The 27,603-nt window shown below is 36.0% G+C and overlaps 1 protein-coding gene across 10 annotated transcripts in view; it reads left to right on the top strand.

Moving 5' to 3' along the window:
• The window catches only part of CDH18 (cadherin 18), a 1,123,620-nt gene that overhangs the window by 1,010,549 nt on the left and 85,468 nt on the right, over window positions 1-27,603 (top strand). For all 10 annotated transcript variants that reach the window (XM_015451232.4, XM_073995099.1, XM_073995098.1 and 7 more), the window contains one exon: window positions 10,654-10,907. In XM_015451232.4, coding sequence (XP_015306718.1) covers window positions 10,654-10,907 — 254 coding nt within the window. The remainder of the gene's footprint in view (window positions 1-10,653; window positions 10,908-27,603) is intronic.

Below are 27,603 nucleotides of genomic sequence, written 5' to 3'. Positions count from 1 at the left end.
AATGTATACTTAAGCTATTTGAAATGAAAGAACTTTGCATTTATTTTTCCAGTGTTCAAATGACAGAAAGCAAACATGTAATATTTGTTTGTATCAATGTCCTTAGAATTACACACAATGAATAAGAATTACTTTCTTCTGTATAGAGAAATATATGATGAGAAAGGTTATGCATATACTCTGGATTCCACAGACTGTCCATCATCCAGGCCAAACCTCTGACAAGGGCCACAAAACATATCATAATACAAAAGCCTAGCGGGAGAAACAGTTCTTAAATTCATACAATTTTTCCTGTGTTTTAACAAAATACCATAATATAAGTTAAATACTTTTCCTGAAAACAAAAAGATAATAATAATGTCAGTCACTATTCCCGGTCTAGGCCATTTTATTTAATGATTAAAATGACAATTTTATGTATGAAAATGTTGATATTGACCCTATCTACCCGCTCTTGTAACTAAAATCTGGATGCTGGTGCAGTATAGGAAGTATAGAAATCAAAAGAAGAGGTCATAAATAGTCTCTTCTCTCATTGCTTAGGAGAATAGAATTTTAGAACCTCTCTGAACTCGAAGAATAATTGACTCATACGGCAACTTGGCTAAACAGTATTTCAATATCCTTGTATTTATAATCATTATATAGTTCCAGAGAAGAATATAATAGGGTGATTTAAGGAATAATAGAAGTGATTAATGAGAAACCATTAAGAAGTCCTGAATATGTAAATCTGGCTGGAAAATGAGTGATGGGAAAACGATAACTAACTACAGTAATATGAAATGGATTAATGTTAGAGGAGAAAGTACTACTTTATAAGTTAGAAAGAGCAATGATATGTAAAAGTAATTAGTAGGAGTTACAGGATGAAATTAAGAAACTAAAATTTAAAATGGAAATCAGTGTCAACTCATTGATAGTGAGCTGTTAAATTAGGATATTGAGCAGTAGCTAAAGAAAAGTAAGAGAAGCCCAATTGCCTGGGGAAGTAAAAATTATGCCAGAATAAACACTTCTAGCAAGGGCTGAGAAGATAAACAATTTTACCAACAGCATTTTAGTTTCTTAGCTTATGCCATCTGTGAATTAAAGAAATTACAAAGGTACTCAGAGTTCTAGGAGTTAGATTTAGTAAACTTCTCAGTTCATTTTTAACTTAAATACTTTGAAAAGATGATGATGAAGGTATCTTTTAATGGTGAGGATATTATATTCCACTAAACATTTTGTTTATCTTTATAATCAAAATGAAACATTGTATTACACTACTTATTTGCTGTTTAGATTTCCACCAGGATAGCACAGTGGTTAAGGAACAACTTATACACTTTTTCTGCCTGAGTTTAAATCCCAGATATATCACTTACAGACTATTGTCCATAAGGAGTTTCTGAACTTTCCTATGCCTTAGTTTCCTCATTTGTATATGGGAACAATTACACCTCACAGAGGTGTTGTGAAGATTAAATAAATTAACATGTGTTAATTGTTTAGGGCATAGGTCAGTGTTATTATATTTCAAAAATAATATTAAAATTTTTATATATCAAATCTAAACCATGTAATAGTACCTTTTTGTACTCTGAAAACAGCTGTATTTGAGATGGAGAAAGAGCTATTAATCAAATTCCATGCACTAGGAATTATTTTAGATACATGAACTATGAAATGAACTAGATAATATTCTTTCTCTTAGGGAAAACTGAGTAGACATGATATATTGTTATAATACAAGATGTCAGCCCATACTAACTGTTAATAATATAGGTTTGCTTAAATTGTTATGAATTTAGAGATTAAAAAGAACCAACTTTTCAAAGATGGGAAGCAGTCAGTGAAATATTTGCATGGGAAATTATTTTTAAACATCTGTGGACTTTGGATACTCAAGAAAATAAATTCAGCCAAAGGTTTTATATCCACCCACATTGTCTTTCAAGTATGGAGATTATAGCCAAAAAACCTTGAACATTGCAATATGCTAATTACCTTAGTTTGATTATTACACATTGTATACATATGTCCATAGTTTATATTCGTATCCTGTACCTCATAAATATGTATAATTATTGTGTCATCAAAAATAAAATGAAACTAAAAAAATATTCTGACCAGATGGAATAATCTACCTAAATATTAGTTAGCACCTTTAATTGGTATCAATATAAAATTCTGTATTTAGAAACAATAATTATATTTCTTGGGGGGGAGTGGAATGAAGGATATTTTCTTGGGAAGTAATGTATCTTTCCAAGAAATACTTGTGAGTACTAATCGGTAATGACAGGCAGAAACCCTGACTGTGATTAACATCAGGATCAGGGTAATTGATCAGAATGTAAACATAGGCCTTGAAAAGTGTACAAACAATATCTCTTTTCCTAAGAAAATAAAATTATAAGCTAAAAAAAAAATTATTAGTAATAACTAAGAATGAAAAAGTGTAAGTCCGAGCTAAAAGTCAAATATGAGATCTGTAAGCATTACCAAGAGCACAAAAGTAAACAAAAATTAAAAATTACAAATATTTAAGAGAAATGGGAGGAGATGGAAACAGTCTATTTTATTTTAACTGCTATTTATTGTATGATGATAACACAGTATTAGCTAAATTTATAAGAATGGAGATAGTCACTAGAAAAATATATAAACAAAAATAGAACTTCACACAAGGAAACCAGATGTATCTAAAACAAACAAAAAAATAAGATTATAATAAAAATCCACATACATAAAAAGGAAACTAAGATATATGATTTCAGTGCCCACAATGATGGGATCCAAACTGAAATAATAAAAAGAAGGAACAGAAAAGCACTTTACAATCCTAAAGTGAGCCATTCACTGTGAGTATGAATCTCTCTGTTGCACGTTACTCACCAACATTCACAAAGAAGAAATCACAATATATACAAAGAGTTATGTCTATAAACAGAATGGTAAAGGGTTATAGCTCACAAATTTCAGTCCATAATAGATAAAGTATTTGAAAATGTGAATAATTGAATTATGTAATTAATAAGGAGGTTGATATATTTCATAAATCATTCTCTGCATTCTGATGCTGTATCATTTAATTCAAGTGCCTATAGAATATTTAGTAAAACTGACTACATATTAGTCTTCAAGGCTATCTCATTAAAGGACTCAAAGTAAAATAGTACAGATATAATGCTAAAGACAACTAAAGTCATAGACCAAATACAATTAAAAATTAGTGAAAAACATCAGAAAACAAAAAATGACCTTAATCTGAAAATGTATTAACTGAAACAACGAAAACCTTCTACTTCAGGAATTCTCAAATCACAGGAAAAAAAAGCACAACAAATGGCAGAATTTCTAGGTAAAAATAACTATAATAAGAAAGAACATATATGGAAATTATGGGATACAAATTAAGTGCTTCTGAAAGTATACTTGTAATTCCAAACATATCAAAGACATAGACTAAAAAAGAATAATATTAGATGAATTAAATATGTAACTAATAATGGAGAATAAAAGAAGAAAATGAATAAAGACTAGTAAACAAAAATATAGATTCAAACCTGATTTTCTGGAAGGAAAGTTTAAAAAATAAACATAAACTAATCTTAATCTTATTAAGATACATGAAAAGACATAGAAAATAAGCAGCTTGAAAACATTATAACACTATTTTCTTAATTCTACACAAATAAATTTAATCTGAAGGATTTTGAGGGAAGATTGCTAAAAGCAACTTCAAAGAAACAGAAGACACACATAAACTGATTTCTGAATAAGAAAATGAGAAGCTTGTGAATTTTCCCTAAATATATCAGACTCAATAATTCACTAAGGAATTCTATCAAACCTGAAAGGGCACATAACTGCAATGCTATTTAAAGCTTTCAACACACAGAAAAGAAAATTTCAACTATGTTTCTATATAAAGCAGACAAATTTACATTCCTTTCCTAGGAATGTTCTTACAAATGACCATAAACTAAGCAACTCGAGAAACCAGTGTGCTGTCTCACAGGCCTGGAGGCCAGAAGTCTGGAATCAGGAGTCAGTTGGACTGCACTTCCTCTTTCTTTGGTAAACTTTAAGGACCTGTCCATTCCTCGCCTCTTCCAGCTTCTTAAGGCTCCAGTTGCTCCTCAGCTCATGGCCACATGACTTCTCTCTCTGCCTCTGTGGTCATATGACCTCATCACAGTTTCTCTGCCAAATCTCCCTTGGCCACTCGTATAATCTAAATTTAACACCTACGTATATAATTGACGATTATCGCCTCTTGTTATAGTTTACTATGTAAGTTAATTGCATGATTTTCCATATTCGTATTTGTTGCAGGGTTGCCATTAGGCCACTATAGCCAGTCTCCACAAAAGCCATGTCCTTCCCATGTGTACAGTAGTATTTACCAACATCCCTAAAATATCAATCTATAACAAAATCAATTCTAAGTCCAAAACCTTATCTACTTATCATCAGGCCAACATTTCTAAAGTCATCATCTCAGTCTAAATCTCATTATCTTAATCAGGTGTGGGTGAAACTCTAGATAGTTTGAATCCTGGGACAAAAATCTTCATCTGTGGACCTGTGAAATTAGAAAACAAATTATCCTCATCTAAAATACAATGGTAGGAGAGGCATAACATAACTGTGATAGACACTGACATTCCAACAAGGGAAAATGGAAGAAATAAAAAAGTAACAAGTTCCAAATATGTTTAAAACCCAGCATGGAAAATTCCATTAGGTTTCTTTTTTTCATAAGTTTTATTTAATATTTAATTGGCAAATATTAATTATATTTATTATGTACAATGTAATTGGTACCTATCTTTTACTTCAAATATTTATCATTTACTTGTGATGAGAACATTTAAAATTCTTTTAGAAGTTTTGAAAGGTACAATGCATTATTGTTACCTATAATCAATGTGCTGTATATGGAACACCAGAACCGATTCCTCCTACCTAACTGTAACATTGTACCCATTAACCAATGTCTCCCCTTTTCCTACTCACCTCTCTATTCCCAGCCTCTGGTAACCACCATTCTACTTTCTACTTAAATGAGTTTGACTTTTAGATTCCATATGTAACTAAGATCATATGGTATTTGTCTGTCTATGTCTGGCTTATTTCAATAAATATTCACACATGTTATTAAAAATGACAGAGTTTTTTTTTTTTAAATAATGGACTAAATAGCATTCCACTGTGTATCTACACCACAATTTTTAAAAATCCTTTTATCCGTTGATGAATACTTTGGTTTTTTTTTCCATATCTTCTCTAATGTGAGTAATGCTGCAATTAATGTAAAGGTGTAGCCATGTCTTTGGGATACTGATGTCAATTTCTTTGGCTATATACCCAGTGGGGGGATTGCTGGATCCTATGGGAATTCTACTTTCAGTTTTTTGAGGAACCTTCAACTTTTTTTCCAAAATGGTGGTACTAATTTACAACACCACAAATACTGTGTTTCCTTTTCTCCACATCCTTGCCAATACTTGTTATCGTTCATGTTTTTGATGATAGCCACTGTAAAAGGCATGAGATGATATTTCACTGTGGTTTTAATTTGTACTTCTCTGATGTTTAAAGATGTTGAGGAATTTTTCATATATACGTGGCCCAGTTGTATGTCATCTTTTGAGAAATATCTATTAAGTGCTTTGCCCATTTTTAGAATAGAGTGATTTGTATTTTTTTTTTTTTATTGAGTAGTTTGAATTCAATCGTTATTTTGGATATTGGCCCTTATCCGATGTACAATTTTCAAATATTTTCTTCAAATCGTGTATTACTCTTCATTCTGTTACTTGGTTTCTTTGCTATGAAGAAACTCTTTAGTTTGACGCATTCTCACTTGTCTATTTTTGCTTACTTTGCCTATTTTTTTGACTTATAGACAAGTAATCTCAGCCTAGAACAATGTCATGAAGGTTACCCCTCAATGTCTTCTTCTAGTAGATTGATCATTTTAGGTTTTACGTTGTCTTTAATCCATTTCAAGTTAATTCTTGCACGGCTCAATACTTTGCTCTCTGAGTCTGTAGCTCTGCTTGCCCCTGCCCCTATGTTGTGCGTAAAGTACCCGAAGTCTTTTATGTTTCCTCAGAAAGAAATCTTTATCACCTATAACTGCAAAGTTATGATTTCTGGACACCAAACCTGGAGTTTCATCCTGCAAGTGGTTGAATTACAATATAAATTGAGTGTCCAATCATGTAGGGGTATCTTTCTTCGGGGGCATGCTAGGGCAGCCACAAAAACTGAAAAAAGTGAGGAATCGATTCTCTAGAGCTCCATGAGAGAGTGTGGTTCTCCCATATTTCTGACTTAGTGACTTCAGAACTTCAAGGGAATGTCTGTTGTCATAACCCAACTTGTTTGTGGCAATTTGTTATGTCATCCCTACGAAACTAATATAGTAGGATTAACAGAAAATAATAATCCAATATAATATTAAGCAACATTAAGCAGCTTCATTTATCAGCACCCACAGGACAATTCTAAGCCATTCCAGTAAAACAAAACACATTGCAAGGGGGATGATTCCAGGAATGCTCAGATAGTTCAGGGGTAGACAAATAATTATGCTAGACTGAACCATATGAAATTATCTTTTGTATATGTCACCATACATTTTTGATATCAACAATTTCATATGAGTAAAAGCTAACTTTTAGACAATTTAAAGGACAGGAGTTGCGAATACATACCCAAGTTATACTTGCTGGTAGTTTCTCTCTTCCCTACCAAGTGAGTTTGATACCAGCCACCATCATCACCATGGTGAATGTTGGAATATCAATGAATCCTAATGAGCATTGTCAAATAAAATACAGGACATCTACTTAAATTCTAATTTTAAATAAATAACCAATAAATTTTTCTACAACTGTGTTTCTTGTGATAATTGACAATATACTAAAAACCCTACAGTTTATCCTAAATTTAAATTTAATTGGGCATCCAGTAGTTTAAATGATTGAATTTAGCAACACTGAAAATAGCACTCATTAAGTATGAGCATCAATGATTGTTTTGTTTTGTTTCGTTTTTTTGTCTAGCTCTGTCACCCAGGCTGGAGTGCAGAGGCGTGATCTCGGCTCACCTCAGCCTCTGACTCCTGGGTTCATGTGATTCTCCTGCCTCAGCCTCCTGAGTAGTTGGTACTACAAGTGTGCACCACCACAGCCGGCTAATTTTTGTATTTTTAGTAGAGATGGGGTTTCACCGTGTTAGCCAGGATGGTCTCGATCTCTTGACCTCGTGATCCGCCCACCTCGGCCTCCCAAAGTGCTGGGATTACAGGCATGAGGCCCTGTGCCTCGCCTGGGATTTTTTTTTTTTTAACTTGCAAAGCACAGAAGACAACTTTAATAGTTTACACAACGATTTAAAAGGTGTGGAAGATGGGTACTTGAGTAGTTTTCCCAGAGTTGCAGTAATAGAAAAATAATAATTATAATACTAATACTATAAATACCATTTTTGCTGGATAAAACCAAATAATAAAATAATTTATATTGCATGTATAACTCTAAAATATCCAGGCATAAATACATGAGTATAATTTTCTCCCAGTTTCCCGGTACCAGCAATACAACCTCACCAGCTTTTCTTCACAAATGAGGTTGTTAAAATATTTCCAGTTGCATTAATTCACTTGCTTCTAAATTCCTGTCCCAACCTAAAATAATCTACTCATTTCTGCATGGCTCCGCATGGTTTCCATCCATCCATCTGTCAGTTCTGGCAAACAAGTCCCTCAAAATGATTACCCCCGCCCTGGAGTAGTAAAATATATATTAGATGATCATCAACATGAAACCACATGTCCGCAGAAACAGCCTGCACCGTAGCAGTAGGTAGGTTAGTATTGAGGCAAACGACACCTAACTTGCCAGGGGATCTGCTAAGAAATGGAATAAGAGATGTGTGTCATCTTGGTTACACAGCTTGATAATAATATCAGATATGACTGGAGGTGGCCCAAATCCCTCCACAAATTTCATTGAAAAGTCCGAAAGATGTAAAAGTCTACAATAATAAATAAGTGGAGGTGATTGTTTTAAAATCCAGTGTTACTGTGAGAAAGCAATGCTAAGCATTCCTAGAAAAGTATGTAACTCTGATTTTTAGTTTGAAAGTCTTAAATACCCATATTCAATGAGAAGAACCTTAGACATCATAAAGCCTACCACGTGCAGCAGGTTAACTCCAAAAACTGTAAACATTAATCTAAAACTAACAGTAAACCCGCCAGGTATTCATATTTCCATGAGCAGGATGCACGATTCTGACTGCCCAGCTCCTATAAGCCAAGAGGGACCATTTTTGTCCACCCAGTTGCTGATAGGCAGCAAGTATGTACCATTTATAGGACGAGTTATTTAAATTTTGATGGGGCTTATTGATAAATTTGTCATAGACAAATTCTCACTTATTAATGTAAAGAAGGAAGGAGTCAAGGAAAGGAAAAGTTTGATGTGTGGATCCAATTAAGAGTATGCAACTCCTTGGCCAGGCACGGTGGCTCACGCCTGTAATTCCAGCACTTTGGGAGGTCGAGGTGGGCGGATCACGAGGTCAGGAGATCGAGACCAGCCTGGCTAACACGGTGAAACCCCGTCTCTGCTAAAAATACAAAAAATTAGCCGAGCGTGGTGGCGGGTGCCTGTAGTCCCAGCTACTCCGGAGGCTGAGGCAGGAGAACGACGTGAACCCAGGAGGTGGAGCTTGCAGTGAGCCTAGATCTCGCCCCTGCACTCCAGCCTGGGTGACAGTGTGAGACTGTCTCAAACAAACAAACAAACAAACAGAAAAGAAGAGTATGCAGTTCCTCAGACAAGATAGGTATTAGTTATTTTGTCAATTTATTTCTAGTGTGGATACCTTAGGGAAAAAATGGCTTCCATTTGATAGGTTGTAAACTTCAGAAGCAAATACTCCTTGAGAAATATATAACCTGAAAATCATAATGTTTGTGTCATATATCAATGCATGTGTATTGTATATATGATCAGCTTCTGAGAATTTGAATTTTTAAGATATAAAGATACATATATTTTGGAAACTGGTAGAATACTGTAGTGGCTTATCCTCATCAATGTCCCTGTGATCCTAGTTTTCTAGGTTCTTAATATATGGTTTGGAAATGAAATGATATTTTGCCTCTTGTGTAATCTCCAACCCCTGAGAAGGCCAATTTTCCAAGGCCATTCGGAAACATTGGGGAACTTATTATAAGTATTATAGTACTGAGCATTCTGTTTATGGGATCCTGATAAGGATCCTCTTTCTAGTTAGCTTTTGCTTGGTTGCTATGAACTGAAGGGATGTTTCTTCCTTCAAAATTCACACGTTGAAATCTAATCCCCAGTGTGATATGATGGTATTTGGAGGTGAGATCTCTGAGACATAATTAGGTAATTAGAGTGAACCCTTCATGAATGGGATTTGTGTCTTTGTAAGAAGAGACAGGCCGGGCGCGGTGGCTAAAGCCTGTAATCCCAGCACTTTGGGAGGCCGAGACGGGCGGATCACGAGGTCAGGAGATCGAGACCATCCTGGCGAACACGGTGAAACCACGTCTCTACTAAAAAAATACAAAAAACTAGCCGGGCGAGGTGGCGGGCGCCTGTAGTCCCAGCTACACAGGAGGCTGAGGCAGGAGAATGGCGTAAACCCGGGAGGCGGAGCTTGCAGTGAGCTGAGATCCGGCCACTGCGCTCCAGCCCTGGCGACAGAGCCAGACTCCGTCTCAAAAAAAAAAAAAAAAAAAAAAAAGAAGAGACAAGGGAGAGATGGTTTCTCTGTTGTGTGAGGATACAGCGAGTAAGAGGCTGTCTGCAAACCAGAAAGAGGATGCCTGCCAGATACCAGCTCTGAAAGAAACGTTAATGTTAGGCTTCCCAGTCTTCAGAAGTGTGAGAAATAAATGTTGCTTAAGCCACCCAGTGTATGGTATTCTGTTATAGCAACCTAAATTGACTATGATATTGACCCTTAATGTAAAGGACAATGCCTGAATTTCTCCACAGGGAATGACCATTCTGTTCCTGCCAGAAAAAGAAACTCTGAGATTGAAGCAGGCTTGTACAAAATCAGTGGCATAAATAGAAATGAAAATTCTCTATTCTGCTGCTTCTCACAGATCTTTAACAGGAAGAGCAGCATCAGTGGACACTTCACCCAGTTTAAAATGGAACACTGGTCTCTGAATCACCTGCACTCACCTCACCATAGGAACTTTTAACTTTTAAAACTACATCTGTTCATCTTGGGTTCACACAGCCTTTTATATCCATCATGCTAAACACTTTCCAAATGTTTAGTTCTTATCTGAAGAAGTACTTCCTCTTGAAAACATTACCTAGCAGTCCTCACACACTCCTGAATCTGAGTTTGTATTCTTCCTATTGATAGGTCCATAATACCAAATACGTATTATTGCACTAAATACAAAATGCTGAGGTTCCTTTATGCCTTAGATGTTATTATTAAAATAATCTTCATAATCTGTTTTAGAACAAAGCTAGTGTGACTTATCTCTATCTCAATTCTTTTATTCTAAAAAGGAAAAAATATAATGTGTATTTGAAAAGTAATGAAAGTCATAATACTGGAAATCTTATTTTTTCCCCACAGCCACTGAACTATGAGAAAAAGAAGTCATATACCCTCAACATAGAAGGAGCAAATACACATCTTGATTTTCGCTTTTCTCACCTGGGTCCTTTTAAAGATGCTACCATGCTGAAGATCATTGTTGGGGATGTAGATGAACCACCACTCTTTTCCATGCCTTCCTACGTCATGGAAGTCTATGAAAATGCCAAGATCGGGACCGTCGTTGGTACAGTTTTGGCACAAGATCCTGACAGTGCTAATAGCTTAGTAAGGTATGGCATGCTTCAATCATTTAGACATATAAAGATTTTTATTGCCTCTCATAGTAATTAAACATTAATAAAATTACAGTTAAAAGGCTTTATTTCTACGTTGTTTTCTGCGAATGTACTTAAATTATATTAATTGATTTTTATCTGAGTAGCTTAGCAGATGGATTTTTGTCACATTAAGAACATATTTTGCTATCTCCATGAATGTCTTATTGGCCACACGTTAATTTTTCCATTTGACTTAATGGATGTGAGTGTAATTGATTGAGAAAATTGTTGTAGAGCTATTTAATCACAAACTGGAGAATCTATTGGTCCCTTAATGATAGGAAGTGTAGATATAGCACAAAATGGGATGATCTGGGGATAATACTCATCTCTCACTGACTCTGGTTCCTTTGGTCAGCCTAGCTGTGTGGCTTTCTCTTTGTATGTAAAAGTAGAAAAATAATGTCTGTGTCTCAGAGCTGTTGTGAGGATGCATGAAGCAATGTGCATAAAGCACCCAGCAAAGCGGCCTGCACCTAGTAGTCACTCAATAAGTGCTAACTTGTCAAAGACAGTATAAGATGCAAAACACTCTGAATACAGGAAAATCAGTGTGGGAACTCTATTGTGACTACTTACTAGCAGAGTGATCTTTTACAGTCATTCAACCACGTGGAATGTCAAGTTCCAAATATGTGAACAAAGAATAATAATGCTACATAAATATGTTGATACGATTCACTTAGATTAAAATAAAGGACTTAACACATTTCCCAGCATATAATAAGTGATCACTGAATAATATTTGTATTATTTTAGTACATCATGCTGGAGAGATAGAGCTTTTTTTGCATCATCCAAAGAGATTTTTTTGTGTGCCTCATTTATAACAAAATCAGAAAGGCTGTGTACATGTGTAAAACTTCTTAGATATCCTGTGTTTATATGCATGGAAATCCTGTCTCTAGAAAGGTTAAAATCCTTAGTAATCTTTCTATTTTTTACCATGAAGTCCTTGGTTTTCATTCACTTAACAAAAGCTAATATTCTGAATAGTCTCCTCAGTATCTATGGAATATTTGTAAAAGCTCTGAATTTTCTTTTTCATAAGCATGACTGTTTCAGTTAAAAATAATCCCCCTAGCACCCATGCAGGTAATGAAACAATTTTCTGTGCACAAATGTGTATATTCAACAATCCTACTCCATCTTCAAGTGCAGAAACGGTATCCTGTCACACTAACAGCAAGAGCTAGATAATGCTTAAAGAGGGAGCGTCGGTAAACTATGCAAAATAATATGCATAAACCAAGTTACAGAATCAATCTCTAACTAAGGAATAGAAATCTAAGTTAACATGTTTCATGCTCAACCAAAGGAAAGTCCATTTTGCTTCAACATTCCATAGAATGCCATGTTTTTAGTTATACTTTTGACCTCAAACAGTAAGTATAATTTGTTCAGGTTTTTAAAAAAAAGGTAACACCATAAAAGATCTGTACAAATGAGACTTTCTTTACCAAAAGTACCCAATATCTTTTGGGAATGGAGATGCTTCATGATATAAGTTTGCTGTGAAAATATTAAATAAACATTGACAATATATTTTTAATTAAATTTGATGCTAATGATAATTTCTGTAATTCTTAATTAAAAGAACAGGAAGTCCAACCATTTATGTTTAATTTATATTTTATTAATGCAAAAATGTTGTACGTTTTGGGAGATACATGTGATAATCTGACAAATTCATATAATCAAATCAGGGTAGTTGTGAAATTCATCACCTTATATATGTATTGTTTCTTTATACTGAGAACATTCATATCATTATCTTCTAGCTGTTTTAAAATGTACAATCTAGTGGGTACAAATATATACATTTAGATGGAAGAAATAGAACCTAGTGTTTGATAGATCAGTAGGGTGACTATAGCAATCACTTTTAGACTATGTTTTAATCACTTGTAACGTGCAATATTGCAGTAGCCCTCATGATAAAGAATTATACATGTGCATACACACACAGACACACACACACACAGCATCTTGAACTCCAGGGAAGAAATAGACTTGGAAAAAAATGTGCATTGTATATCATGCATAATTCTCCACAGAAGAAGAATGAAATATCTGGGCCCGTAGCCCAGCCAAGTTGACATGTACAATTAACCATCACACTGTGTTTAGAGTAATAATGGTCTGAGGGAGGTGTGCATGGAGAATGTATTCCAAAACTTTCTGGAGGCAATGAACTGAGGAAAATTGAATTGAGACTCATAATCCAATTAGAAATTAGAGAAATTAAGAATGAAAGAAAGAATTGTAGTTTGTTGTACATGAGGAGCTTGGGTTACCTGTGGGAATAGGAAGTAATGAGATTGGAGAGATAGATTAGATACAGATCATGAAGAGGCTTTCTGCAACGGTACGGTCTTTGAAATTAATCCTGGCAGCAATGCCAATAGGGAGAGAAATGAGAGGAACTTTGATAATTATAACCAAAACAATGACAGGAAAATTTGCATTTCAAAATAAACAATAACAATATTTAAAATAATGTGAAAGGTAAAATATATGTGGTGAAATGTAGGTCAAAGGGAAGAAATTGAGGTTGAGGACAAACATATTTTAGCATTATTCTATATGTTCCAACGTATATGAAAACACCTCTTCCCACATAGGACTGTGATTCCCACATGGGGGCAAAATCCACCCCCTACAAGGGACAGTAGAAAATGTCTGGAGACATTTCTAGTTATTACAGCTTGGGATAGTGTCTTAGTCACTTTAGGCTGCTATAACAAATTACCTTCTACTGTGCGGTATAAACAAGATACATTTATTTCTCACAGCTCTAGAGGCTGGGAAGTCCAAGATCAAAGGGCCAGCCTATCTCATATCTGGTGAGTGTCTGCTTCCTGGTTTGCAGAGAGCCCTCTTCTCCCTACATTTTGACATAGTGAAGAGCAGAAAGAGAGAAAGAAAGCAAACTATTCTGTTTCTTTTTATGAGAGCACACATCACACAATGAATGTCTCACCTGTTTTCTCTCTTAGTCAGTTTGTCTGCTAAGAAGAATTACCATAGTCTTGATGACTTAGAAACAACTGCAATTTATTTCTCACAGTTCTTGAGGCTGAGAGTCTGAGATTAGGTTGCCAGAATTGTCGGGTTGTGGTAAGGGACCTCTTCTGGATTGCAGACTGCCAAGGTCTCGTTTTCTCACATCTTGGAAAGAGGTAGCTAGCTCCAAGCTCTTCTTGTAAGGGCACCAGTTCCATTCGTGACAGTTCCATTCTCATGACCTCATAATCACCTCCAGAAATTTGTACCTCCACATGCCATTACATTGTGGATTATGGTTTACTATATGAATTTGGAGGAGGGGGATAAAAGCATTCAGCTTATAGCAGGTAGGGTGTTACTGGCATCTAGGGGTGGAAGTCAGGAAGGGTACTAAACATTCTGAAACACAGGATATCTCCCACAGAAATTATCTGGCCCCAAGTCAATAGTGCTAAGGTTGAGAAAACCTGACATAGAGTAAAACAAGCTAAATGGCAAATTAGTAAAACTGGAGTACTAATTGTATTCATGGGAAGAAATTTTGAAAAGCTATTTTTCAGAGATAGATGTCTATACAAATCATATACATGAATAGTTATGTGAATGTTTCAATGTGTACTTTCAATCAATTAAAATATGATGTCATTAATTGTCTCAGTAATTACCCCATATCATTGGGAGCACTTGAGTGAACACTTACTAGGAAACATGCACTCTCCTGGTTGTTGGGATGCAAAGATGATTGGTACATAGTTTCCAAATGTTAAGAAAGGAGGCATAAATCTATTAGCATATGCATTATTCTTTCTGCTTTGTTTTGGTTAGAGAACTAAAATGAATCCTGCTAAAGCTGCCTTAAAATAATTAGACTCCATAGCTGCTGTTTGGGGGCATAATTTACATAATATTTATTCTTGATTTTAATAAAAATGTGTCATTCACATGGGCCTCTGGGTACAAATAGTGAATTTAAAAAACAGAAAACATTAATAAAAACAAAAGCAAGCCTTATACTTCCACCTTTCTCAGGGACCAAATGTTTGTACTAATTAAGGAAAAGCACACTGAAAAGATGTACTTTGCAGTGTGCCCTGAAATGCAATTAACTCCAAGTCTGTAGAATTGGTAATGAAAGGGAGTTTGAGCTTTGCAAGCATTTGTGAAAAGCTTCCTGACTTCGGTCTTTTGTATTTTACTATTGTACTTTTGTACTTCGGTCTTTGTATTTTACCATTGTACTTTTATAACTTATTAGTAAGACTCTTCAGATTTCATAGAGAATACAATACCTAGGTTTTGTCTGTTTCAACTCTAAACAAGATGTGTAACTTGCAGCAATATAAAGTATATATAAAATGTAAAATAAATTATTGTTGCTTGTAATCACCATGTCAGGCTGTGAAATACTAGCTGTTATTCCTTCTAACTATATTTTTTACCATCATCCCCAATTATCCACCCCACCACCACTACCCTTCCTAGCCTCTGACAACCATTATTCTACCCTTTCTCTCCTTGGGTTCAATTGTTCTAATTTTTAGCTCCCACATATGAGTAAGAACATGTGAAGTATGCTGTTCTGTGCCTGGCTTATTTCACTTAACATAATGTCCTGCAGTTCTATCTATGTTGCAAACGACAGGATCTTATTCTGTTTTATGGCTGAATTACTGTATTGTGTGTATGTACCACATTTTCTTTATCCCTTCATCTATTGATGGACACTTAGGTTGCTTTCAAATCTTGGCTGTTGTGAATAGTGCTGCAGTGAATATGGGAGTGCAGATATCTCTTCAGCATACTGATTTCCTTTCTGATATGGCTTGGCTGTGTCCCTAACCAAATCTCATCTTGAATTATAGCTCCCATAATTCCCACGTGTTGTGGGAGGGATCTGGTGGGAGATAATTGAATCGTGATGGGTGGTTTCCCCATAGTGTTCTCATGGTAGTGAATAAGTCTCACAAGATCTGATGGTTTTATAAGGGGTTTCCCCTTTCACTTGGCTCTCATTGTCTCTTGTCTGCTGCCATGTAAGACGTGCCTTTTGCTTTCCACCATGATTGTGAGGCCTCCCCAACCACGTGGAACTGTGAATTCATTAAACCTCTTTTTCTTTATAAATTACCCAGTTTCAAGTATGTCTTTATCAGCAGCATAAAAATGGACTAATACACTTTCTTTTTCATGCATACATAGCAGCAGGATTGCTGGATGGTAGGTAGCTCTATGTTTAGCTTTTAGGAAACTATCAAACTGTTCTCCACAGTGGTTGTAATAATTCACATTCCCACCAACAGGATATGAGGGTTCCATTTTCTCCACATCCTTTGCCATCATTTTTTATTGCCTGTCATTTTAATATAAGCCATTTTAAATGGGGTGAGATGATTTCTCATTGTAGTTTTGATTGGCATTTCTCTGATGATCAATGATGTTGAGCATCTTTTTATATGTCTGTTTGCTATTTGTATGTCTTCTTTTGAGAACTATCTACTCAGATCTTTTGCTCATTTTTTAATCAGATTATTAGATGTTTTTTTGTATAGATTTGTTTGAGCTTCTTATATATTCCAGTTATTAATCCCTGGACATATGGGTAATTTGAAAATATTTTCTTTCATTTTGTAGGTTGTCACTTTCCATTGTTGATTGTTTTCTTTGATGTACAGAAGCTTTTTAACTTGATGTGGTCCCATTTATCTATGGTTTATTTGGTTGACTGTGCTTGCAGCATATTACTCAAGAAATCTTTGTTCAGATGAGTGTCCAGGAGAGTTTTCCCAGTGTACTCTCTTCAGAGTTTCACAGTGTGAGTTCATAGACTTAAGTTGTAATACATTTTGAATTGATTTTTGTATATAGCTAGAGATGGGTGTCTGGTTTCAATTATCTGTGTATGGATATGCAGTTTTCCCAGCACCACTGAAGAGTCATTTATTATAGTTATTGCAGACTGGGCTTGTTTGTGCCTGTCATTCTTGGGGACTCTTCCAAGTACTCAAAGGGGATTAACTGAATGTTGTGATCTAAGTCTTTGGTCATTGCAGCCATATCTGCATTAGGGGGCACCCCAAACCCAGTAATGTTGTGACTCTGAGCATTGTGGAAGTACTGCTGTAGTGGTCTTGCGTAAAATCTAAGATAATTCCCTGTATTGCTAGGCAAAGACTTTTGTTCTCTTCTCTTACATTCCCCTAAACAAATGGAGTTTCTCTGTCCATGTTGATCTGCCTAGAGCTCAGCAGAGGAGTGACATAAGCATCACTGTAGCCACTAATGCCAAGACTGCACTGGGTCAGATGAAATGAGCATATCACTGGATCTCACCCAAGGCTGCTGATTACTAATGCCTGGCTACTACCAATATTGCCTTAAGGCCCAGGGCTCTTCAGTTAGCAAGTAGTGAATCCAGCCAGGATTGTGTCCTTCCTTTCGGTGATGCTAGCTTCCAAGTTCCGCAGCCCAAGGCAGGTCTAGAAATGCTGTCCAGGAGCCACAGCCTGGATTCAAGAACCTCAGGAATGTACTTGGTGCTCTATTCTACTGTGACTTAGCTGACACCCCAGCCACAAGATAAAGTTCTTGCCACTCTTCCTTCTTCTTTTCTCAAGCAGAAGGAATTTCTCCCGCTGTGGTATGTACTGCCTGGGTACCGCCCATCTTTACTCAAGGCCCATGGGCTCTTCTGTCAGCTTTTGCTGAACACTGCCTGGACTGAGCCTCTCCCTTCAGGGCAGTTAGCTCCACTTTAGCCCAGCATGGGTTTAGAAATGCTATCCTTTACCCACCGCCTGGAATCAGGCACCCCAGGAGCCTGCTTGGTGCTCCACCTCTCTGTGGTCAAGCTGGTGTCCAAGCTGCAAGACAAATTCCCCATTACACCTCCCTTTCCTGTTCTTGAGCAGGAGGAGTCTCTCCCCATAGCAACTATATCTGGGAATACCCTGGGTTACACCTGAGTCTCATTCTCACCAAAAGCCCACGATGAGTAGTGTCTGGCTAGAGTTATGCTTGCTCAAGGTCCAAGGGAGCTTTAGTAAGGAGGTCATGAATTCCACCAGGACTGGGTTCTTCCCTTCAAGGCAGCAGGTTCCCTTCTGGCCCAGGTGTGTCTAGAAATGTCTGAGAGCCAGGGCTTCGGGATTCTGTTTGCTGCCTTATTCTACTGTGGTTGAACTTGTATCCAAGTTGCAAGATGAAGTCCTTTTTACTCTTCCCTCACTTCTACTCAAGTGGAAGGAAGGGATCTTTCCCAGAGCTGCAAGTTGCACTACCTGGGGTTGGGGGAGGGGTAGCAGAAGCACTCCCTTGACCACTCCAGCTGGCTTCTCACTATGTCACCTGCACTCCAGGTCCACTGGCTCCAAGCCCAGCACAGCACCAAGGCTTACTCAGGAATTGCAGTCCTTCTGGCCCAGACTGCCTTTTAAGTTCATTTAGGACTCCAGAGTGCTTTAGGGCACAGTGGTGGGGCTAGCCAGAACTCAGGTTTCACCCACGGGGTTGGATTATTTCTCTCTAGCCTGTGCTGGTCTCAAGTCTCACTCCATAGGTGCAGGCTGCGTTCTGTCCCTTTTTGCTTTCTGCTCTCACAGGGAGGTACTGAGTTCCAATGCAAAGTCTCATAATCATTGTGTTCTCCCTCCCCAAAGTGCACAGATTCTCTCTTTGTGCTCTGCTGCCACTACCAGGGCTTGAGGGAGGGGTTGTGTAAGCGATTCAAGGTTGTCTTTGCTGTGCTCTTCTGTGCCCTGTTCATTAATATGATGTAAATACCAAGTACTGTGATCAGACACTTGATTTTTAGTCCCTATGAAGGTGTTTTGTGAGTTCTTCAATTCAGTGTTCCTGCAGGGTTGACAATCTTTGTAGGGTTCTATACCGATATCTTGCTCCACCTTCTTCTCCAATCATCACCTTTTTGAAAAAATAAAATTAGAGACTGGCTGTTTACCAGCAGTGAAGTCTTTCATTTAAACAGTCTACACCATTTGCTCACAAATTACAAACAGAATTCAGGAATTTCACAGATAAGCTACTGAGAGATCAGCAATCTCAAGTTGAGAACAAGAATCTAGAGAGCTTTTGGAAATGTGGCCTTATGACACGTGACTATTAAATAGTTGCCATTCATTGTCTCCTATCTGTTGGCCAAGTACTTTATATATCATTCCATAAACTGCTTTACAACACTGAAACTGTCTGTATTATTGATTCCATTCTATAGATGAAGAAACTAAAGTTCAAAAAATTAACTAACTTGGTTCTGTTTTCAGAGTGATAACATGACATTTTAATGCAAATCCAATTTGGCTTTACTCTGAAAACTTTGTTTTTGTAACCCAATATCCTCCCTCTTATACACTATAGCTAATAAAAAATGAAAGCATATTAACAGAATGACTACATTTCCAAAAATCAAGTATCAAAAATTAGAAACAAATGTATATTATAAATGCTCAGAGAACCATTAATCAAATGCCACTACCTGGGGCCTTCCCTTTTATGGGTTTACTCCACACACTGGAAAAGGAGATGCTAAAAACTGGCAAGTCTTTTTTTAACTTTAGCATCTTAGTAATAAATTTGCTCTTAATTTTATAGTTTTTCAATATTGTAGTTAAAGATGTACATTACTTGATTTAGTATTAAAAAAATAAGTTGGAGTCCCTGAATCAACATTTCTCATATGATGAAAAGCTTTAGCACCTGAATTTACATGACTGAGTATATGTCCCATCTTTTCTTCTTTGCATCTTGATTTATGACCTGAATTTATCTACACATTTACTTCTTGTTGAGAATTTGAATGTTTTCCTTGAATAATAACTTTAAAGCAATAAATAATTAAATATTTTGCATAATCATTTCAAATGCTTATGATGACACTATCTATAAAATAAACCATAACCCTAATGTATTGTGATCACATTGGAAACTTAGCCAGATTTAAAAATATTTTTAAATTTTAAACATAAGGCATACTTTTAAAGAAATGGATACAAAGTATTAAAAGTATTTTCTCAGCCTATTCAGAGATTTATTGTGACCTTGGTAAGGTGAATTTATTGGTAAATAATAGTACACTGAATATACTAGAAGCATTCGCTTCTTTTTGTTTTTTGTTTGCGTTCTTCTCTACTTTTGAAATTTTCACATAATTGGTGATGAGTTGGATTAGAAATACCAAATTATTTTGGTGTTGTAACAACAAAAAAAAGAGAGAGATTTTGAAATAATGGTAAGGTCTTTTGGCAAAGTTCAAGAGCGAAAGTGAAAAGAAATTATTAAGAGTTTGAATGCAGGATTTCAACTTTTGAAAAGAAAGATGAAAAATAACCGGTAAATATGTTTTAAAATGTGTTCGTGTTAAAGGTATCTAATATACAATAACTTTTTCTCACAGACCAAATTTAGTTATAAAAGTTTACCTTACTGATAATATAAAATTATTTCCTTGTTCTCTTCATGGCAATCATCAATGTATCATCAACAAAACTCAGCCATTGTGTTCTGATCCAAAGGAAACAGTCCATTATGGATATTTAATGCAAATCCAGTAGAGACAGACAGAAAGCAAACTCTTGCTTAAAATCAAAAATCTTTGTCTATAACCTATGTTTTGAAATTGTATTACATTACATATTGCTGATATTAGAACACTGAGATTGATTAATGGTTTTATTGTTCAATGTCATAAACACATGATGCTTGAGAACTCAAGGGGACATAAAGATGACTAAGACAACTCTGTTCTTTCACAGATGAACATATCTGTAGACTTTGAAGGCTGAATGGTCCAAAAGCATATAGCTAAAGATATTATCTGATATAAAATGATTTTTTTCCATAGGCAAAACTTTATAACACATTTAGTCATACAACTACTTTTTTTTTTTCTATTTCGGCCTATTTTTAAAAATTCAATATATTTTTTGGAACAGGTGGTGTTTGGTTACATGAATATTTTATTTAGTGGTGATTTTTAATATTTTGGTACACCCATCACCTGAGCAGTATACACTGAACCCAATGTGTAGTGTTTATCCTTCACCCTCACATCCTTTCCCCCAAGTCTCCAAAGTCCTTTGTATCATTCTTACGCCTTTGCATCCTCATAGCTTAGCTCCCACTTATGAGTGACAAAATACAGTGTTTGGTTTTCCATTCCTGAGTTATTGAACTTAGAATAATAGTTTCCAATTCCATCCAGGCTGCTGCAAATGCCATTATTTCATTCATCTTTATGGCTGACTGGTATTCCATGGTATATGTATACCACATTTTCTTTATCCATACATTGATTGATGGGCATTTGGGCTGGTTCCATATTTTTGCAATTACGAATTGTGCTGCTATAAACATACCTGTGCAGGTATCTTTTTTGTATAATGACTTCTTTTTCTATGGGTAGGTGCCCAGGAGTGGGATTGCTGTTTCAAGCAGTAGATATCCTTTTAGTTCTGTGAGGAATCTCCACACTGTTTTCCATAGTGGTTGTACTAGTTTGCACCCCTACCAAAAATGTAAAAGTATTCCCTTTTCACCACCATTCTGGCAGGAGTGAGGTGGTATCACACTGTGATTTTGATTTGCATTTCCCTGATAATTTGTGATGTTGCATTTTTTTCATATGTTTATTGGCCATTGGAATATCTTATTTGAGAATTGTCTATTCATGTCCTTAGCCCACTTTTTGATGGGATTGTGTGTTTGTTTTTTCTTGATGATTTAAGTTCCTTGTAGATTGTGGATATTAGTCCTTTATAGGATGTATAGATTATGAAGATTTTCACCTACTCTATGGGTTGTCTGTTTACTGATTATTTCTTTTACTGTGCAGAAACTTTTTACTTTAATTAAGTTCCATCTATTTATCTTTGTTTTTGTTGTGTTTGCTTTTGGATTCTTGGTCACGAAATCTTTGTCTAAGCCAATTTCTAGGAGGATTTTTCCAATGTTATCTTCTAGAAATTTTTATGGTTTCAGGTTTTAGATTTAACTTTTTCATCCATCTTGAGGTGATTTTTATATAAGGGTGAGAAATGAGGATCCAGTTTCATTCTTCTACATGTGGCCTGCCAGTTATCACAGCACAGTTTGTTGAATTGGATGTCTTTTTCCCACTTTACATTTCTGTTTCCTTTGTCAAAGATCACATGACTGTATTTGGCTTCATTTATGGGTTCTCTATTCTGCTCCATTTCTGGGTTCTCTATTCTGCTCCATTGGTTTATGTGCCTACTTTTATACCAGTACCATGCTGTTTTGGTGACTATAGCCTTATAATATAGTTGAAGTCAGGTAATGTGATGCCTCCAGAATTATTCTTTTGCTTAGTCTTGCTTTGGCTATGCAGGCTCTTTTTTGGTTCCATATGAATTTTAAGATTTTTTTTCTGGTTTTGTGAAGAATGATAGTGGTATTTTGTTAAGAATTGCATTGAATTTGTGTATTACTTTTGGCAGTATGGTCATTTTTACAGTATTGATTGAATCCATCCATGAGCATGGAATATGTTTCCATTTGTTTATGTTGTCTATGATGTATTTCAGCAGTGTTTTATAGTTTTCCTTGTAGAGGTTTTTCTCCTTCTTGGTTAAATATATTCCTAAGTTTGTTTGTTTGTTTGTTTGGTTGGTTGGTTGGTTGGTTTTTTTGCAGCTATTGTATTGGGGTTGAGTTCCTGATTTGATTTTCAGCTTGGTCATTGTTAGTGCATAGCAGAGCTACTGATTTGTGCACATTATTTTTGTACCCTGAAACTTTGCTTAATTCGTTTACCAGTTCTAGGAGCTTTTTGCACGAGTCTTTAGGATTTTCTAGGTATAGGATCATGTCATCACCAAACAGCAGCAATCTGACTTCAACATTACCAGTTGGATGCCCTTTATTTCTTTCTCTCATCTGACTGCTCTGGCTAGGACTTCTAGAACTTGAAGAGAAGTGATAAGAGTAAGCATCCTTGTCTTGTTCCAGTTCTCAGGGGAAATGGCTTTCCCTGTTGGTTGTGGCTTTGTCATAGATAGCTTTTATTATCTTACAGTATGCCCCTTATTTGGTGATTTTGATAAGGGTTTTAATCATAAAAGGATGCTGGATTTTGTTCAAATGCTTTTACTGCATCTATTGAGATAATCGTGTGATTTTTGTTGTTAATTCTGTTTATGTGATGTACCACATTTATTGACTTATGGATGTTAAACCATACCTGCATCCCTGGTATGAAACCTACTTGATCATGGTGGAATATCTTTTTGATATGCTGTTGAATTCTGTTAGACAATATTTTGTTGAAGATTTTTGCATATATGTTCATCAGGGTCAGTAGTACAGCAGAAAAAAAGAAATAACAAAGATCTGAGCAGAACTAAATGAAATTGAAACAAAAAACACGCAATACAATAGAAAAATGAAACAAAAACTAGTTATTTTAAATGGTAAATAAAAATGGTAAACATTAGTGAGATTAACCAAGAAGAGAAGCAAGAAGATCCAAACAAGCTCAATTAGAAATGCAACAGGAGATATTACAACTGATACCACAGACATACAAAAGAGCATTCTAGGCTTCTATGAACAACTTTGTTCAACTAGAAAACCAAGAGGAGATAGATACTTTCCTGAAAATATACAACCCTCCTAGATCATGTTCATAGGGTCTGATGCATATATGTTCACCCGGTCTGTGTATTGGTCTGTAATATTCTTTTTTTTGTTATGTCCCCTTTTGGTTTTAGTATTAGAAAGATACTGGCTTCATAGAATGACTTAGGGAGGATTGTCTCCTTCTCTATCTTGTGAAATAGTGTCAATAGGATCGGTACCAATTCTTACTTGAATGTCTGATAGAATTCAGCCATGAATCTGACTGGTCCTGGACTTTTTTTGTTGGTAACTTTTTAATTACCATTTCAATCTCACTGCTTGTTATTGGTCTGTTCAGAGTTTCTATTTTTCCTTGTTTAATCTAGGAGGATTGTATATTTCCAGGAATTTATCCATCTTCTTGGTTTTCTATTTTATGTGCATAAAGTTGTTCATAATAGCCTAGAATGCTCTTTTGTATGTCCATGGTATCAGTTCTAATATCTCATTTTGTTTCTAACTGAGCTTTTTTGGATCTTCTTGCTTCTCTTTTTAGTTAATCTCACTAACGGTCTATCATTTTTATTTATCTTTTTAAAGAACTAGCTTTTTGTTTCATTTATCTATTGTATTGTATGTTTTTTATTTCAGTTTCATTGAGTTCTGCTCTGATTTTGTTATTTATTTTCCTCTGCTGTGTTTCGGTGTGGTTTGTTCTTGTTTCTCTACTTCCTTGACATGTTACCTTAGATTGTCTATTTGTACCCTTTCAGACTTTTTGATGTAGGCATTTAATACTATGAACTTTCCATTTGGTACCACTTTTGCTGTATCCCAGAGGTTTTGATAGGTCATGTCACTATTGTCATTCAGTTCCAAAAAATTTTTAATTTCCAATTTTATTTCATTGTTTTCTCAATGATCATTCAGAGGCAGGTTATTTAATTCCCATGTATTTGCATGGTTTTGAGGGTTCATTTTAGAGTTGATTTTCAGTTTTATTCCAGTGTGGTTTGAGAGAGTACTTGATATAATTTTGACTTACTTAAATTTGTTGAGAATTGTATTGTGACCTATCATATTGTCTATCTTGGAGAATGTTCTATGTGCTGATGAATAGAATGAATATTCTGCAGTTGTGGGGTAGAATGTTCTTTAAAGATCTGTTAAGTCCATTTGTTCTAGGATATAGTTTAAGTCTCTTGTTTCTTTGTTGACTTTCTGTCTTCATGACCTGTCTAGTGCTGTCAGTGGAGTATAGAAGTCCCCCCACTATTGCTGTGCTGCTGTCTATCTCATTTCTTTGGTTTAGTAACAACTGTTTTATTTTTAATATATTTGGGATCTGCAGTGTTACGTGCATATGTATTTAGAATTGTGATTTTTTTTTCTGTTTGACTAGTTCTTTTATCATTACATAAAGTCCTTCTATCTTTTTTTTTTTAACTGCTATTGCTTTAAAGTTCATTTTGTCTGATATAGGAATAGCTACTCCTGCTTGCCTTTGGTGTCCATTTGCATGAAATATCTGTTTCCACCCCTTTATCTTAAGTATATTAGTCCTGTGTCAAATGAGTCTCTTGAAGACAGCATATACTTGGTCGGTGAGTTTTTATTCATTCTGCCATTCTGTATCTTTTAAGTGCAGCATTTAGGCCATTTACATTCAGCATTAGCATTGAGATGTAAGGTACTATTATATTCATTATACTATTTTTTGCCTGAATACCTTGGTTTATTTCATTGTGTTATTGTTTTATAGGTCCTTTGAGGTTTATGCTTTAAGGAGATTCTATTTTGGTGTATTTTGATAACTTGTTTCGAGATTTAGCTCTCGTTTTAGCAGTTCTTGTAGTGCTGGCTTGGTAGTGGTGAATTCTCTCAGCATTTGTTTATCTGAAAAAGACTGTATTTTCCCTTCATTTATGGAACTTAGTTTTGCCGGATACAAAATTCTTGACTGATAATTGTTTTGTTCAAGCAGGTGAATAATAGGACCCCAATGTCTTCTAGCTTGTAGGATTTCTGCTGAGAAATATGCCATTAATCTGATAGGCTTTCCTTTATAGGTTGCCTGGTGTTTTTGTTTGTTTGTTTGCTTCTCCACACATTTCTTAAGATTCTTTCCTTCATCTTGACATGAGGTAACCTTATTACTAGGTGCCTAGGAGATGATCTTTTTGTGATTAATTTTCCAGGTGTTCTCTGAGCTTCTCGTATTTGAATGTCTAGATCTCTAACAATGCCAGAGAAGTTTTCTACAATTATTCCCTAAAATGTGTTTTCCAAACTTTTAGACTTCTCTTCTTCCTTGGGAGCACCAATTATTTTTAGGTTTGTTCATTTAACATAATTCCAAACTTCTTGTAGTCTTTGGTCATTTTTTAAATTCTTTTTTTCTTTTTCTTTGATGAATTGGGTTAATTCGAAAGTCTTGTCTTCAAGTTCTATAGTTTTCTTCTTCTACTTGTTTGATTCTGTTACTGAGACTTTCCAGTGCATTTTGCATTTCTCTAAGTATGTCCTTGATTTCCAGAAGTGGTGATTTCTTTTTTACTTATGCTATCTATTTCAGTGGAGATTTTTTCATTCATAACTTGTATAATTTTTTTGGATTTCTTTAAGTTGAACTTCCTCACTTTTCTCTAGTGCTTCCTTGATTGGCTTAATAATCAACCTTCTGAATTCTCTTTCTGGCAATTCAGAAATTTAGTCTTGGTTTGGATCCATTGCTGGTAAGCTAGTGAGAGCTTTTTGGGGTGTTAAAGAACCTTGTTTTGTCATGTTATCAGAATTGTTTTTCTGGTCCCTTCTCATTTGGATAGACTATATCAAAGGAAATATGTGGGACTCAGGGCTGCTGTTCAGATTCTTTTGTTCCAGGGGTATTTCCTTGATGTGGTGTTCTTCCCTTTCCTCTAGGGACGGGGCTACCTGAGAACCAAACTTCAGTGAATATTATCACCCCTCTGGATCTAGCCACCCAATGGAGCTACCAGGCACTGGGCTGATACTATGGAGTGTTTGCAAAATGTCCTATGATGTGACCCATCTTCAGGTCTCTCAGCTGTGGATGCCAGCACCTACTCCATTATAGGTAGCAAGGGAGTGAAGTAGACTCTGTGAGGAACCTTCATTGTATTTTTGTTAAGTGTGCTGGTTTTGTGTTGGTTGGCCTCCAGCCAGAAGGTGGTGCTTTCAAGAGCATATCAGCTGCAGTTGTATAGGGAGGATCAAGCAGTCCACAGAGCCATACTGCTCCCAAGAGATTATATACTTTGTCCTGGGGTACCAGGGTGGGTAGAGAAAGGCCATCAGGTGGGGGCAGGGTTAGGCTTTTCTGAGCTCAGACTCTTGGCAGGTCTTGCTGTGGCTGCTATGGAGGATGGGAGTGTGGTTCCCAGGCCAATGGAATTATGTTCCCAGGGGGATTATGGCTTTCTCTGCTGCATCACACAGGTCACCCAGAAAGTGGGGAAAAGCCAGCAGTACAGGCCTCACCTTGATCCCATGCAGCCCGTAGCCCAAACAGCTGGTCTCATTCCCATAGGGTCCCACCCAACAGCACCAAGTTTATTTCCTGGCAGCTGGTGATTAAAGCTAAGAACTTGCCCCAGGCTACAAGCCTCCCAGCTGAGAAAGCAAGCTGACTCACAATTCTTCAGCTATCCCAGGGAGCCTGCAGCTGCAGTCCACTTCTTTCAAAGGGTCTGTAGACTCTCTTGGCTTTCCTGGTTTGTTCCTGTTGTAGTTCTTGGAGCAAAAGTTCACAATGTGGGTCCACACACTGCTCTGTCAGTCCGTGTGGGAGCTGCCAGTTTGTCCTGCCTCCTCTTCGCCATTTCTCCTGGCTCTTGTCATACAACTTCTGAAATAGCATTTGGTATAAATACCATTTTGATGCTTATTTCACACAGGATAAAGTGAATATACAATGATAAGAGTGTTATAATGATGTGTCACAGTTATTATATTAGAGTAGATTTTGGATCTATTTGAACATTTCCTCCATTATAGTAATCTTTTTGGCCACATGTGCTGGTTGATT

This window comes from Macaca fascicularis, chromosome 6 (assembly GCF_037993035.2).
Source record: "Macaca fascicularis isolate 582-1 chromosome 6, T2T-MFA8v1.1".
Classification (NCBI taxonomy): domain Eukaryota; kingdom Metazoa; phylum Chordata; class Mammalia; order Primates; family Cercopithecidae; genus Macaca; species Macaca fascicularis.
Note: the sequence above shows the minus strand (reverse complement) of the source record. Positions and strands in the feature narration are given on the sequence as shown.